This window comes from Balaenoptera physalus (genome assembly GCF_965194825.1).
Source record: "Balaenoptera physalus genome assembly, chromosome: 1".
NCBI classification, from domain to species: Eukaryota; Metazoa; Chordata; class Mammalia; order Artiodactyla; family Balaenopteridae; genus Balaenoptera; species Balaenoptera physalus.
This window is the reverse complement of record NC_138882.1, coordinates 171775247-171789181: the sequence shown is the minus strand read 5'-3', so window position 1 is coordinate 171789181 and position 13935 is coordinate 171775247. Positions and strand designations below refer to the sequence as shown.

Below are 13935 nucleotides of genomic sequence, written 5' to 3'. Positions count from 1 at the left end.
CAAAAGAAGTTTCTTTTCTCTGATATCTTCATAAAACTTCACGAACAGTAAACTATGTTCAGAAAATGAAGATATTCCCCAGGTGAACCAGGCTTTTCTGCACGATATAGAAAAGGCACGTAAGGAAACAGAAGACTATGTTATCCCGGCCACCTTTAAGTTCCCTATAAATAATGTCATTTGTTTTTATCTAAGTATAAATTACATGGTTTGATCTATAACATAACCATATTAAAGTTATACTAGGTCTAGACTTTAAATAATTATATAAATGATTCCTTGCAATAGTACCTGAGAGCCCAGTGTGTAAAAGATAAGCCTCCAGATCACTTAGGAAATGTGTAAAGTTCATGAATAAAACCATGAAAACATCTAGATTGCTTCATGACCTACCCCCCTCATATTCCCAAAGCAGGAAGCAAACAGCTCAATTAAGAGAGGATAGGGCTTCCCTGGTGGCGCAGTGGTTAGGAGTCCGCCTGCCAATGCAGGGGACACGGGTTCGTGCCCCGGTCCGGGAAGATCCCACATGCCGCACAGCGGCTGGGCCCGTGAGCCACAACTGCTGAGCCTGCGCATCTGGAGCCTGTGCTCCGTAGCGGGAGAGGCCGCGACAGTGAGAGGCCCGCGCACCGCGATGAAGAGTGGCCCCTGCTTGCCACAGCTGGAGAAAGCCCTCGCACAGAAACGAAGACCCAACACAGCCAAAAATAAACAAATAAATTTATAAAAAAAAAGAGAGGATAAAGAGTCCTTTGCCTCAAGATGGGACCAAACACTCAAACCCACCACACATCCAGTCAGCCTCAGGGTATTTTTAATTATTAAATTGACAAAAGAAGTGTCTTAGTATGCCAGATATGGACAGGTTCCCTCTTTCGTGTGTTCCAGGAGTGGAAAATTTCACAGATGTGCATGTATATCACAGATGTGCATGTATACAGGGAAGACCAACACAGAAAATAAACTATTTATTCCACACATTTTGCTATAATGAGGACCACAGAATTCATTAATTAATTAAGAGACAATGAATTAATTTTGGTGTTCTGGTTCCTCATCAGCAAAACAAAAGTAAACAAGAAAGAATTACACACAACATAGTTTAATACAAGCTTGAACAAGAAATATAACAACAGCAATTCCAATTTTCTAAACACCATTATGGCTGGTTGTATATATATGAGGATATTTCCATGCCCCAGCAGATGGCCCAGAGAAAGTGTCCTATGATTACAACTACATTAAATAAAAGATCCTTTATAATAAATGCCCTTATATAAGATTCTATTTGGATAACAGCATTGCTGACATGCTATTCATCCTATGTACTCTTCGTAAAATAATTATTGAATAGTTCAAAAATGTAAAGATTTGCAGAGAGGACTGAATAAATGCTTTTCAGTTTTGTCCGCTCCCCATCGTCCCCTTCACACCCCCACATCCCTGAGGGTGGAAAAGTAATATGAATAGAGAATACAGGCAATATTTATTGAATTGAACTGAGGTCCCTTGGGGGGAACTTCTGATGTAAAAGAGAAAATAAAGAGGAATCCATACTTAGAAAAAAATATTTACTGGTACACAATTTATTCAACACAATATATTAGGCAGCCACTGTTTACAAAGTACATATTAGCTGAAGCCCCTGCCCTCAGCAAACTTATGTGCAAGGAAATAGAAAACATTTACACAAATCACTATATATAAAATAAATTAGGGCCATAAGAATGATATAAATCAATAATGTGCTACTGAATTCCCCTCTGTAGCTTCTGGTTGGTGAGAGCAAGAAAGCTTTCATAGAAGAGCTGATAACTGAAGCTGGACTGAATACTGGGTAGGCTCTGGACATGCAGAAATGAACAGTAGAAAAGCTCAGGATCTGGAGTGATAGAGAGCTGGGTTTAAACAGCTGGCTCATGATCATGTTAACCTCTATAATCCCTGTTTGCCCAGTATATAAAGGACATCCTAATACTGTAGGACCACTGTGAAGACAATAATGTATATGTGATTAGTACAGCACCTGGAAAATCATATATGTTCAATAGACTGCACCTATTATTATTTCTGAGCCTAATGAAATAGAACTTGATGTCAATCCACATCTTGACAGTTATGATCTTAGCTGGAGTCACTTGACCTTAGAACTCACTTCCCCTCATGTAAAAATAGTCGTGTCTCTCAAAAATCTGTTGGGAGATTCACATAGGTAATGAAATCAATGCCAAAGTGTTTTGAAAAGTGTTACTGTATTACTGTAGTTAATTAGCTTACTTTCAAATAAAGCATACTGATGTGGATAAAAAGAATAAAAACATTTTAGACAAAGGAGGATAAAAGGGAAGAAATTTAATGAAGACAGATAAAGCAGCATGTGGATCAGCTATTTCCTGATGCACAGAAGCATGTTTTACTGCATTCAAACATTCAAGCATGTTTTACTGCATTCAAACATTCCAAGATGGCTTAACGTATACAGTCGTTAAGTCCACCCATTCTTCCCAGTGCAGGACAGAAGGCAGATATTGGAATGTGTGGGGTTCCACACAGGTCTCAAAGTGACAGGACAGAACTGGGCACCAGGTTCTAAATGTCAGATGCACCCATGTTCACAGGGTTAGAAGATACCTTCTTATCATCTTCTTCAAAATGCCCAATCCTAATCCCAAAACATAATAGTTTTGATCCCAGGAACTTCCAAAACAAGACTCATAAAAAGGTCACTTCACCTCTAACATGGTCATTAACCTAATAAAGGAAAGTTATTAACTTCCTCCAGATCACTTGGCCTGGCTAGCTATGTCTTCTCTAAAGGAACCATTTCATTTTAATAACAAAATGTCAAAAATGCCCAACAACCAAATGGTATTAATACAAAGTTAATGGAACTAGGCAGCTTTTACCATTCCTATGCATACTCAAAAGCTGCATTCTGGGGGGAAAAGGATGTGTTACACTGCTTGGTCAGATATTTTTATAATGCACCACAGGCTCTATTTATTTTTCATCCTTTCTGCAAGAAAGGCTGCATGATCTTGCTAGCAGACAACACATCTCCTTTCCAAAATTCAACCCAGTTTAGAGTCAGCTGAGTTACTCTTATGGGACCGTAACTGCAAGGAATTTACAGTGTGAGGTTAGCCCCTCTAGGGCTGTGGATCATAAAAGTACTTTTAGCTACCCAAAAGCCTCCAATTCTGTGAGCCATCATGCCATGGTGGAAAGATGGTGGACTTGGTATCCACATTAGGCTCCTACTTGTCCCGATTTCACAATTACCACCCTATGAGCCCTGATGGACAGACACTTCAATGTCTTATGTGGCTGCACAGTGAATGAGTCACTTAGAGAACCCAATGAAAACTTACAGAACCTCTACATCACACTCTAAAAAAACCCATCTTTTAGATACCCTCTGGCATATCCTAGAAAAAGGAGAACTAGTCTTATTTTCTATCTTTTTAAAGCTAGAAATAAGGGCAAACTCCAAGAATCTTAGACTTAAAAGGGTCCTGGAAAACTATCTAGTCCAACATGTGTGTCTTATGGATGAAAAAAAGCAAAGTCCAAAGAAGATGAATGCCTGAGGCAAGGCCAAAAGCGGTGGCATTAGGGTTCTCATCCAGTGAGCTCTTCATCCCACCAAGTTATACCTTTCTTTGGGTTAAGAGCTCTCCAAATCATTGTCAAATTCCTTCCTCTACAAGCCATTCTGCTCTCACACTTACAGGCAGAATTCCTATGTAATGTCTAATGAGAACCTGCAGCTATGTTTTAAATACATCTCACCTCACTCTACTTCCAGGAACGTGGTAGGATTCATTATCACTCCACATACAGATGCACTTTCCAGATTTCATTCCTCAGGTTTACAAACGTGTTTATTACCAAGGGTAAGCTTTTCTATGCTTCAGTTTTCTAAAACAAAGATGAAGGGCCACATACCTAAATACATTCCATTTATTCCAGAAATAATCACTATTATTTTAATGTCCCTGAACGCTGTCAGGTTTACTACATGTAAAACATTAAGGACTCTTAAAAAAAGTTCCTTGGTTTTTAAAAGTGAGAAAACCAATTATTCAGAATAAGGTGGCTTTTCTGTCAAAGACTCTCAAAGTACTTTCAAACGAGAACCACTATCCTCTTTGCAAATGCATCCTTTTCAGGACATAAATAAGTCATGCAAGACCATAAACCAACCAAGGCAGAAACAGAACCCAGAAACATCAGGTCAATGAGCCTTCCTCAGTACTACAAAGATACACTCTTGAATACTCAACAGAAATAATCTGTGCCTTTAAACTTTTCAGGACTGGACTTAAAGTTGAACGAAAGGGGCTGCTAGCAAGGAGAGTGGATGAAATATTTGAAAATAATTTGTAGCCCTAAGCCTAAGACATTTTCCTATCTTCCTTCTTATGTTGACTTTTTAGAATAGGAGGTAAGCAAAGCACTTGTAGTGTGTCCTTCAGCTAAGAACAGCTAGCTGTACTTCAGACAACCAGCAAGGTTTGAAGGCAAAGTTTTATTAAGTAGTCACCTCTGAGCAAGATTTCTAAGAAACACTATCTAGCAAAGTGACTCCAGGAGTCTAGCACTGGCTTTGATGAGAAAAAAAACAGTTGCAAGAGCCAGGCAGCACTAACTTTACTAGAAATCAATTACTTTGAATCGAGGCAATTCTCTTTGAATTCTAAAGATTCACACATTCTTGAACATAGGTATCATCTGCCCTAATGAGGACTCTCACACAAGCACACAGACACACACAAACACAAATAAGATAACTGCAGCAAAAAAATACTGTGCCCGGCTTTATAAATCCATGCAATTTACTTGAAATTTTAGTGTTTATATGGGTAAACACTACATTTACACACATCCCCTCCCAGAGATGCTTTATTGTTTAAAGGGAAGGAAATGTAATGACGTTAAACTAATTAGAAACTATGCTTTTTTATTTTATTATAAAAGCTTGCTTTCTTCATCTTTTTGTGCCCGTCTCCCTTGTATCTCTGCAAAAAACATTCTCCCAACCTATACCTATGTGAATCCTAACTAAACTAGAGGACGTTTCCCAAGTCCTATGCCTCCATCCAAGTAATCACAAACTATTCCTGCCAATACTGATCACTCCCTTCTCAAAACAGGAACCATACAAAGAAACACAGTGAACTCTTTCTGTTGTCACGTGTATTCACTCCTTCCTCAACTAGCTAAAGCAAGAGTTCCTTGAGTACAAAAACCTCACTCCATACTTAACTTAGTTGTCCCCTTTGTGCCCGGACACTGGGTTATGCTTTCCAAAAATAACCTCAGTTAAGTGTCTGTATTTTGGAAGGGAAGTGTATTAAGCATTTTTTAAAATCCTTCGCCAAATATCAACTGTTATAAAGCTTACTAAAATGAGATTTTTACCATCAATTATTTTATAAGTATTGGTTTCATTTACTCTAAGGGCACGTGCTTTGGAGAGGAAGCCAGGTCAGAGTCCCAGCTCCATCACTTTCTAGATGTGTGACCCTGAGCAAAATTTTTCTTTATCTGGATAACAGAACCATCCTGAGAGAGTTATTGATGAGATAATGCATGCAAACCTCTTAGCATCTGCCTAATAGATGGTCAACACATGGTAGCTATTATTATTACTTTGTGAATAATAAGGAAAGAAGAGTGACACTGCTTTACTGTTGGAATGTACTTTGTTTAGTTATTTACATATGCCAACACCTAGGTCTGACGAATTACATACAAACATCAAAAAACGACATCTCTAACAAAAATAAGGAGGTGCGGTCTGGAGACCTTGTGGGGAAGGGATATTTTTGGAATAAGAAAATGATTTTTTAAATATTTTTGTTGTTAATTTAAATAAAATTCACTTTCTGTTCACTCTTCTTCAATTAGAGTTAAGTCTTTAAAGATTATGAAGTGTTGCTTATAAAACAGTAACAGGGCATTATTTTTATTCTGTGTAACTAATTTTAAAAGACTGGGCTTAGATTTTTGGTAGAATGGACGAGGTTAGAACACAGGAGTGCGGAAGCAGATAAATGTGGTTTCCCCATCTATAATTAATACGACACATCTGTTAACTTTCTGTTCAAACTGTGCTCCAGAAATTTAGTGAGAAAATCGTTTACTCAATAACCAGATAGGGTTTATTGATGTGCACTGTTTCAGTAATATTAGGCAGGTACAGGAAACATAAGAACACCTACCAATCTGCTCTTCAAGCTCTAGAGGAAACACAAAAACAGGCCAAAACCCCATGAACCCAAGATGATAGGACACTCAACTCTGACCACAAGATGATTCAGAAAAGTTGGAAACAAAATCTTATAACCAAGGAAGCAAGAATCTTAGGATCAAAACACAACTACTTTAACTAATGCCCAGCCACAATGGTAGTCAATGAATATTTGTTATAAATCAGGAAATTATCTTAATTTTGAGTCCTCGGAACCTAGCACAGTGCCTGGATCAAAGGATATTGGCTAAATCAAAGAACAAATGTATTTAATGAATAGTATAAAAGAGAATCCAGAATATAGCTATTCTCCCTGCTTTAAAACATTAAAATAGATATGGGGGCTTTTAAATATTAGATATACAAAATATAAAACAGAAGAAAAAACCTAAGGCTACTCTCCAGAACAAAAAAAATCACAAGCAAATGCCCCCAGTTTGTGAACCTGTGACATCTTTAGCAATCAATTCAACCTGTATGTTCTACCTATCACCAATACACTCTTACTGTCAACATCTAGAAGCACCAGAAATCTGCTATACTTGATTTATATTCCTCTTTCTTTTAGAATTATGGCAATCTTCACTATCAATATAATGGATGGTAAATTTTGGTTTTGCACATTTTAAACATTACAAACAAACCAAAATGCTTGTTTCTAAATTCTATCTATGTAAGGGATGACTGGCTCAGGCCTCAACCTTCTGGAATTATTTCACCAGAAATCTAACAATTCCCTGTTCACAATGGAGCTCTAAACAACTTCCTCAAAAATAACACTGCTCTAAAAATAGGTTATCAACATATTCTGACTAGCAGCCAATCTAAAACTTCCTTCCACTGCAAAAGAACCTAACAACTGAAAAATGAGCCAAAGGTAAGGACATTTTATGCATATAAAACTATTTTGTAAAATTTTAACACCTCAATTTACAACTGACTGGTTAAGATAATATTAATTTGTGCTCACATTTTGATTTTGTTTTATTTTTAAGACGTTAGGCTAAAGTTAACATTCTTCTTATAATGAAATTGTTTTGGCAAAATTCTGCAATATCCCACTCCTATCATGAGGATGGCAACAAGGAAAAGCAAGCACATACTTCTGGAGACTAGATTCGGACACATTTGATGAAAGACAGCTCCAACCTTCCCTTAAAAACAGGCCCACTTTTCTGACACACCAATTCACTTACCTCTCCCATCGCTCTTCCCTCCAGAGCAAGTGCTTGAAAATCGTGATTCAGTTCATCCATAGAACGTACCTATTGTTTAGAACAGAAGAGGGAAAAGTTCCAAGTTAGCATCTTGAATTTTACATACACATTAAACACAACTGAAAAGCCTTTCTATGTTTACTTTCAGATATTGACAAGACAATAACAATAATCAAGTGACTGAGAGTAAACATTCACTTACCTTTAACCAGCAGCGTTCAGCAATGACCCCTGCTTTCTCCCCTCCCATTCCCTTTTGTTTTCAAACACGAAAAACACATAATCCAGAAAAAGAAAAAGCAAATTCCATCACACAAGAATTACGGTAGGGACTTCCCTGGTGATCCAGAGGTTAAGAATCCACCCTCCAATACAGGGGATGCGGGTTCGATCTCTGGTTGGGGAACTAAGATCCCACATGCCATGGGGCAACTAAGCCTGCGCGCTCTAGAGCCCACGTGCCACAACTAGAGAGCCCACGTGCTGCCACTACTGAGCCTGCATGCCGCAACTAAGACCCAATGCAGCCAAATAAATAAATAAATAGATAAATAAATAAATAAGGAAGCAGTGTCTTTAAAAAAGAGAGAGAGAGAATTACGGTAGCTGTATTTCATACATTTTGGCTTAATAAGTAAAGATCAACATGTTGAAGAGCAATGATGTATGTAGATGACTATGTGACCTAAACCTTGCTACTGACTCAAAGACCACAGTCCTTATGAAAACTGACTCAAAGACCACAGTCCTTGTGAAAACAGTTAAGTACAAATTAGAGGACTCATTTGATCCAAGCCAGTATTTCTTTGATAAACCTCAGGGAAAGGCGCTACAAACTATATAATGGAGTGCCCTCAACATTTCTCCATATTGGAATATCTCTGGGGGCTCCTAGAATCTGAAAACCAGGAGAAATAAAGAATAGCACATATCACAAGGATCTCTTCAAACTTTACTTATCATTAAATGTACTATCCACATCATAACAATCTTTCTAGACTTCAATTAACTCATCTCCAAGATCATTACTACAAGGTAATATTTAAGAGCAAGAATGAAGTGTGGAATAGATTATGCAAAACAGTCATAATTCAAAAACCCTTTACTGTCCAACAGTCTACTGGTCCTCTCAGTTATGAGCAACAAGCCACCTTTGCTGCCTGAGGCTAGGGTAACGTCCCTTGTTTATTAAAGAGGAAGGCTATTCTTTTTTTTTTTTTAACACCTTTATTAGAGTATAATGGCCTTACAATGGTGTGTTAGTTTCTGCTTTATAACAAAGTGAATCAGTTATACATATACATATATATCCCCATATCTCCTCCCTCTTGCATCTCCCTCCCACACTCCCTATCCCACCCCTCTAGGTGGTCACAAAGCACAGAGCTGATCTCCCTGTGGTATGCGGCTGTTTCCCACTAGCTATCTATTTTACATTTGGTAGTGTATATATGTCCATGCTACTCTCTCACTTCGTCCCAGCTTACCCTTCCCCCTCCCCGTGTCCTCAAGTCCACTCTCTACGTCTGCGTCTTTATTCCTGTCCTGCCCCTAGCTTCTTCAGAACCATTTTTTTTCCTTTAGATTCCATATATATGTGTTAGCATACGGTATTTGTTTTTCTCTTTCTGACTTACTTCACTCTGTATGACAGACTCTAGGTCCATCCACCTCACTACAAATAACTCAATTTCATTTCTTTTTATGGCTGAGTAATATAAAGAGGAAAGCTATTCTGCCTACCTGAGGAACACTGCTGATTGCCTGAAGCAGGACTTTCTCAAACCCCCTCATCCAATCATCACTACCTCCAAATGTATGTGAACAATTTCTAGTAGTGGGTAAATGCAAAGAGAGTCAAACAACAGACAGGCAGGGAGAGGGTAGAGTATGGAGCACAAACCTGAATACAGTTGGGGGAACCGATTTAAGGATTTTATTAACATGCTGACTGAATACCACCCCAATAATCTTAATTTGACTGAACTGTCACCACATAAAAACAGTCACATTGTTTTATTTTTTTTTAATTTATTTATTTTATTTTTTTGGCTGTGTTGGGTCTTCTTTGCTGTGCATGGGCTTTCCCTAGTTATGGCGAGTGGAGGCTACTCTTCGTTGCAGCGCGGGCTTCTCATTGCAGTGGCTTCTCTTTTTGCAGACCACGGGCTCTAGGCGCACAGGCTCAGTAGTTGTGGCACGCGGGCTCTAGAGCACAGGCTCAGTAGCTGTGGCGCTCAGGCTTAGTTGCTCCGCGGCATGTGGGATCTTCCTGGACCAGGGTTCGAATCTGTGCGGATTCATAATCACTGCACCACCAGGGAAGACCCGGTCGCATTGTTTTAAATTACACATTTTTCAAAACCCAGAGCTGACACTATGCTACAAATGATACACTGTGTCACTAAGATGTAACAGTTTTGGGATGCTTGACAAAAATGTAAATTTACAAAATTCAAAATGACACTAAATTTAAGCCATATGAGAACAAAGAGACATAGAGATAAGGCTTGTTATTGTGGTAAAACAGTTTCAAAGGGCCTTGAAACAGAAGCTAGGCTCACAGTACAAGGCGTTTACATTATTTCAGTAAGCACACTGAATAAGCTCCTAAACTACAGGTGCTAAAAATAAGGAGGGGAGGGGAGATGAGGACAGCATCTTAGCTAAATTCTACAAACGTCAGATAAAATCATTTTGAACCTTCAGGCCAGAGTTAACGTTTACAAAGCATGTAAATTAAACACATAAAGTTCTACATCTAGCTTTTTCTGTGGAATCTAAACATGCATTTAACTAGATGCTAGGCGTTTCTTGAAAATCCAAAAACCTACAAATAGTTTTAACCAAGAATGTTGGAATTTTATTTATATTTCCCAAGAAAAAAGTAGGAGTGGCTACAAAAATGAAAAAAATAAAGTAGAAATGGTAAGGGAAGGCAGAGAACATGCAATATGCCTATTTATGTAATCATTACAACAATCTCACAGTAATTATTCCCATTTAAGAGATTAGAACTGAGCCTCACAGAAATGCCTTCCCCAACCACTGCCGAGTAGGGAAGAGTGTTTAGATGGCATTTCCAGGATCTAAATCCAGATGTTCCAATTCAAAGTGCAATGTCCTTTCTATGCTATCAAGCTGCCTCCAGGGCAGCCACAGGAAGTTTCCACCCCCAGATAGAAGAACTGCCTTCACAGCTTTTGCCGTGGGCTTTGATGAGTCTGCTCTCTTGGTCTTCTCGCCTTTGCTTTCCACTGTCTCCTCCCCCTACCTTCAAAATTTGCCCGTCCTTCCCTCACAGCAATTTCCATCCCTTCTATACTGCCTTCCCACCCACCCATCATTCTCTCTCCTACCATGTTTTATCTGCTGGCTCGCTCACGCTCTCAGGTCTCCTCTCCCTCTCTTTAGCTCTCTGTTCACCTCCTCCAGCTCTCCCTCTTCCAGGGTGTCTCTCTCTGCCTCACATACAAGGTGAACCACTACTCCTCCTACCTCCTGTAGACGAGAATGGAGCCTTTGTTAGTACAGAAACTCCATTTTAAACCATTTACCCACAGTTGAGTAGACAAGATAAACCAAGTCACTCTCACAAAAGTGTTTTTAACTAGTCAGGAACTTATTGTTTATAATGGGAACTATACCTGGTATAGTCATCAACACCAGGCAGACTCTCAACAAAATTCTTCCTAGGAAACAAAACTAATGATCAAAAGAAGATGTTCAGGAATCAAGAAAAATCAAATGATGAAAACAGACGACTGTAAGAAACTTCTTGGGCAGGTAACAAAGAAACCTTTTCTATCATAAAGGAGAAAAGCTGGCTGTAAATTATAATAAAAGAAAATGCTCCCATCAGGACAGAACTATCTTTTCAAGTTCTTGTACTCTACACCTCCCCCCCTTTCTCTAGCATTCAATTTGAGTGAAGGGTTAATGTTAATTTCTAGTATGACTTACTAATTCCACCTTCACTTTTGCTAAATGTCTGTAATACTTCCTTCCTTCCACTAAATAATCTTATCACCTCTGGTTTCACAAAACTATTTCCTATTTTTCTCTGTGGGCTACTTGCCAGTTGCCCATCTCACACCCATCCAGGACTTTCTCTACTGAGGCCCCACCCCATAAAAGCATCTTTTACTCCCTTTACTAAAGAGGCAAAGTGAGAAAACCACGTTAGTGTCTGACCTACCTCATATTTCCTCACTTCATCCCACCCAAGAATATCATCTGTACAAATGACCTAGCTTCTGAGTTTCCTTTCCATTTCCCAGATACCAGAACTTTCTTTTGTAAGCCTCAACACCTGTCTTCTTCTTCTAACATGGATCTTGTCCTAACTAGAATCATAATTTTGCAAATTAAGTTGGTGTTTTACCACATAGGAAGTTATAAAATCAAAACAGATAAACCCAGAACTATACATCACATTTGAAAAATGAAAAATTAAGCAAAAGCATCACTTTACAAGTCTTTAAGAATTATATTCTAAAGTGCACTCCTTGAGAAGTCCTACTTACCATACCCAACATCCCATACTTATCAGAATCAATGAATGATACACACTTCACTATTTCCATCTGTAAAACTGAGATAACACTGGCTACTTTATACGTTTGCTATGAAGATTAAATGAGGGACTTCCCTGGTGGCACAGTAAGTAAGAATCTGCCTGCCAATGCAGGGGACACGGGCTCGAGCCCTGGTCCAGGAAGATCCCACATGCCACGGAGCAACTAAGCCGGTGCACCGCAACTACTGAGCCTGCGCTCTAGAGCCCATGAGCCACAACTACTGAAGCCCATGTGTCTAGGCCCATGCTCCGCAACAAGAGAAGCCACTGCAATGAGAAGCCCGCGCACCACAACGAAGAGTAGCCCCCACTCACCGCAACTAGAGAAAGCCCGCGTGCAGCAACGAGGACCCAACGCAGCCATAAATAAATTCATTAAAAAATATATTAAATGAGACATGTCCAATACCTAGTAGGCATTTATTCAACTATATCCACCTCACAGGTTATTCTCTTTAATACTGAAATGTCCCCATACATCCATCTCTTCTTTCCCTATCCTCAGTTAGCAAAGGGTAGGTTTTGGTCATTCCGGGGAGGTGAGCCTCTCTCTCTATAGGTCAGCGTTTTCATAATCAATATTAGAAGTACCTAGATCACACAAACGTCTAATTTACTTTCTAAAACTTAGCATTTCAAAGTACAACCATTTTTCTCTCTTCTCAATTCCCAGCTAATCCTCAATTCAGAGAAACTTCCATTCTAATCCATTCAGAAACTTCCAACATATAAAAATAAAAATCATCACTAGTTCAAGCTCATGTTTTTTCCGTTCTCATAAAAAAAAAAAAAACTCAATAAAGTCACCTTCTCAAATTCCTTCATTCCCTGATTTCCATACCACTATGGTCTCCTGGTTCTCCTCCTACTTCTCTATTTAGATTTTTGTCTCCCTTTTGGCCAGCCAACATTGCAGTCAAGGAAAAAAAAAAAAAAAAACACTGAAACTCAGACTTGGGTATAAAGGAATCCAAATTTAAGAAGTTAATGATCCAAATGTGTAACAAATTACATTTATCAGATTTTCAAGCAGATATATATTACTGAACATTAAATCTCAAAGAACAAAGCGGTTACCATGGTGGTCCATGCAGTCCAATATAAAAGACCTAAAAAAGAAGCAACTTTTGAGAGCATTCTGGCTCAGTTCTTGGCCTTACTTTACTAGCATTCCTGTCCTTGGATTGCTGTCTCTTAACTGCTCAGGGTGTCTTTACAATGACTGTCCCTTCACTTGAGCTAGTTTGGCCAGTTCTCTGTTGATTGTATACAAGAACCAAACTCAAACACAATAGGTACCACTAAGTTGGTATTTATGAAATCACACTGGAAGTCTATATTTTAAAACAGTAATCAGAGCTATGTAGTGCACTTGGAAAAATAAAGTTCAACAAATCAACACTTTTTTGAATATTTTCTAACAGACATATTTCAAGACACCTGCCTAGAAAGGACAACTTTGTGATTCCCACCACCTCTGGCCACAAACAATTATAACAAAAGTATTCTCCTGAATGGCCAAACCCCTAGTACCTGAAGAGAAATGATAAACTGACCTAATCAGATACCTCTCCTTAGCATTCAGGCCAGATAGCAATGGAGAGATAAAGTGAAATTCCCTAAAGACTTGGCAGTTGTAGCTGTCATTTTGGGTCAAGTATAACCTGGTGAATAAGCAGTAGATGGTCAACACAAAGAAGAGAAAGAATGTGCTGAAAAAAATCAGAGACAAGAGACTATGGAACCCCTATGGAAACAGAAAACCCTCCTAGTGCCCAGGAGGCCCACGTATATATTTCCTGCTCTGGGGTTCAGAGAGAATCCCTGGTGTTCCTTCATTTAATGCCCTGAATTTTTGCTAAGTAGAAAAGACTTCTATA

The 13935-nt window shown here is 38.8% G+C and overlaps 1 protein-coding gene and 1 long non-coding RNA gene across 22 annotated transcripts in view; one reads left to right on the top strand and one right to left on the bottom strand.

Moving 5' to 3' along the window:
- The window catches only part of LOC309637465, a 606851-nt gene that overhangs the window by 513242 nt on the left and 79674 nt on the right, over positions 1 to 13935 (top strand). The gene's annotated exons all lie outside the window — the stretch shown is intronic.
- Positions 1 to 13935, bottom strand: part of PUM1 (pumilio RNA binding family member 1) — a 128253-nt gene that overhangs the window by 85163 nt on the left and 29155 nt on the right. For all 21 annotated transcript variants that reach the window (XM_082410971.1, XM_082410952.1, XM_082410953.1 and 18 more), the window contains one exon: positions 7456 to 7524. In XM_082410971.1, the coding sequence (XP_082267097.1) occupies positions 7456 to 7524 (69 nt within the window). The remainder of the gene's footprint in view (positions 1 to 7455; positions 7525 to 13935) is intronic.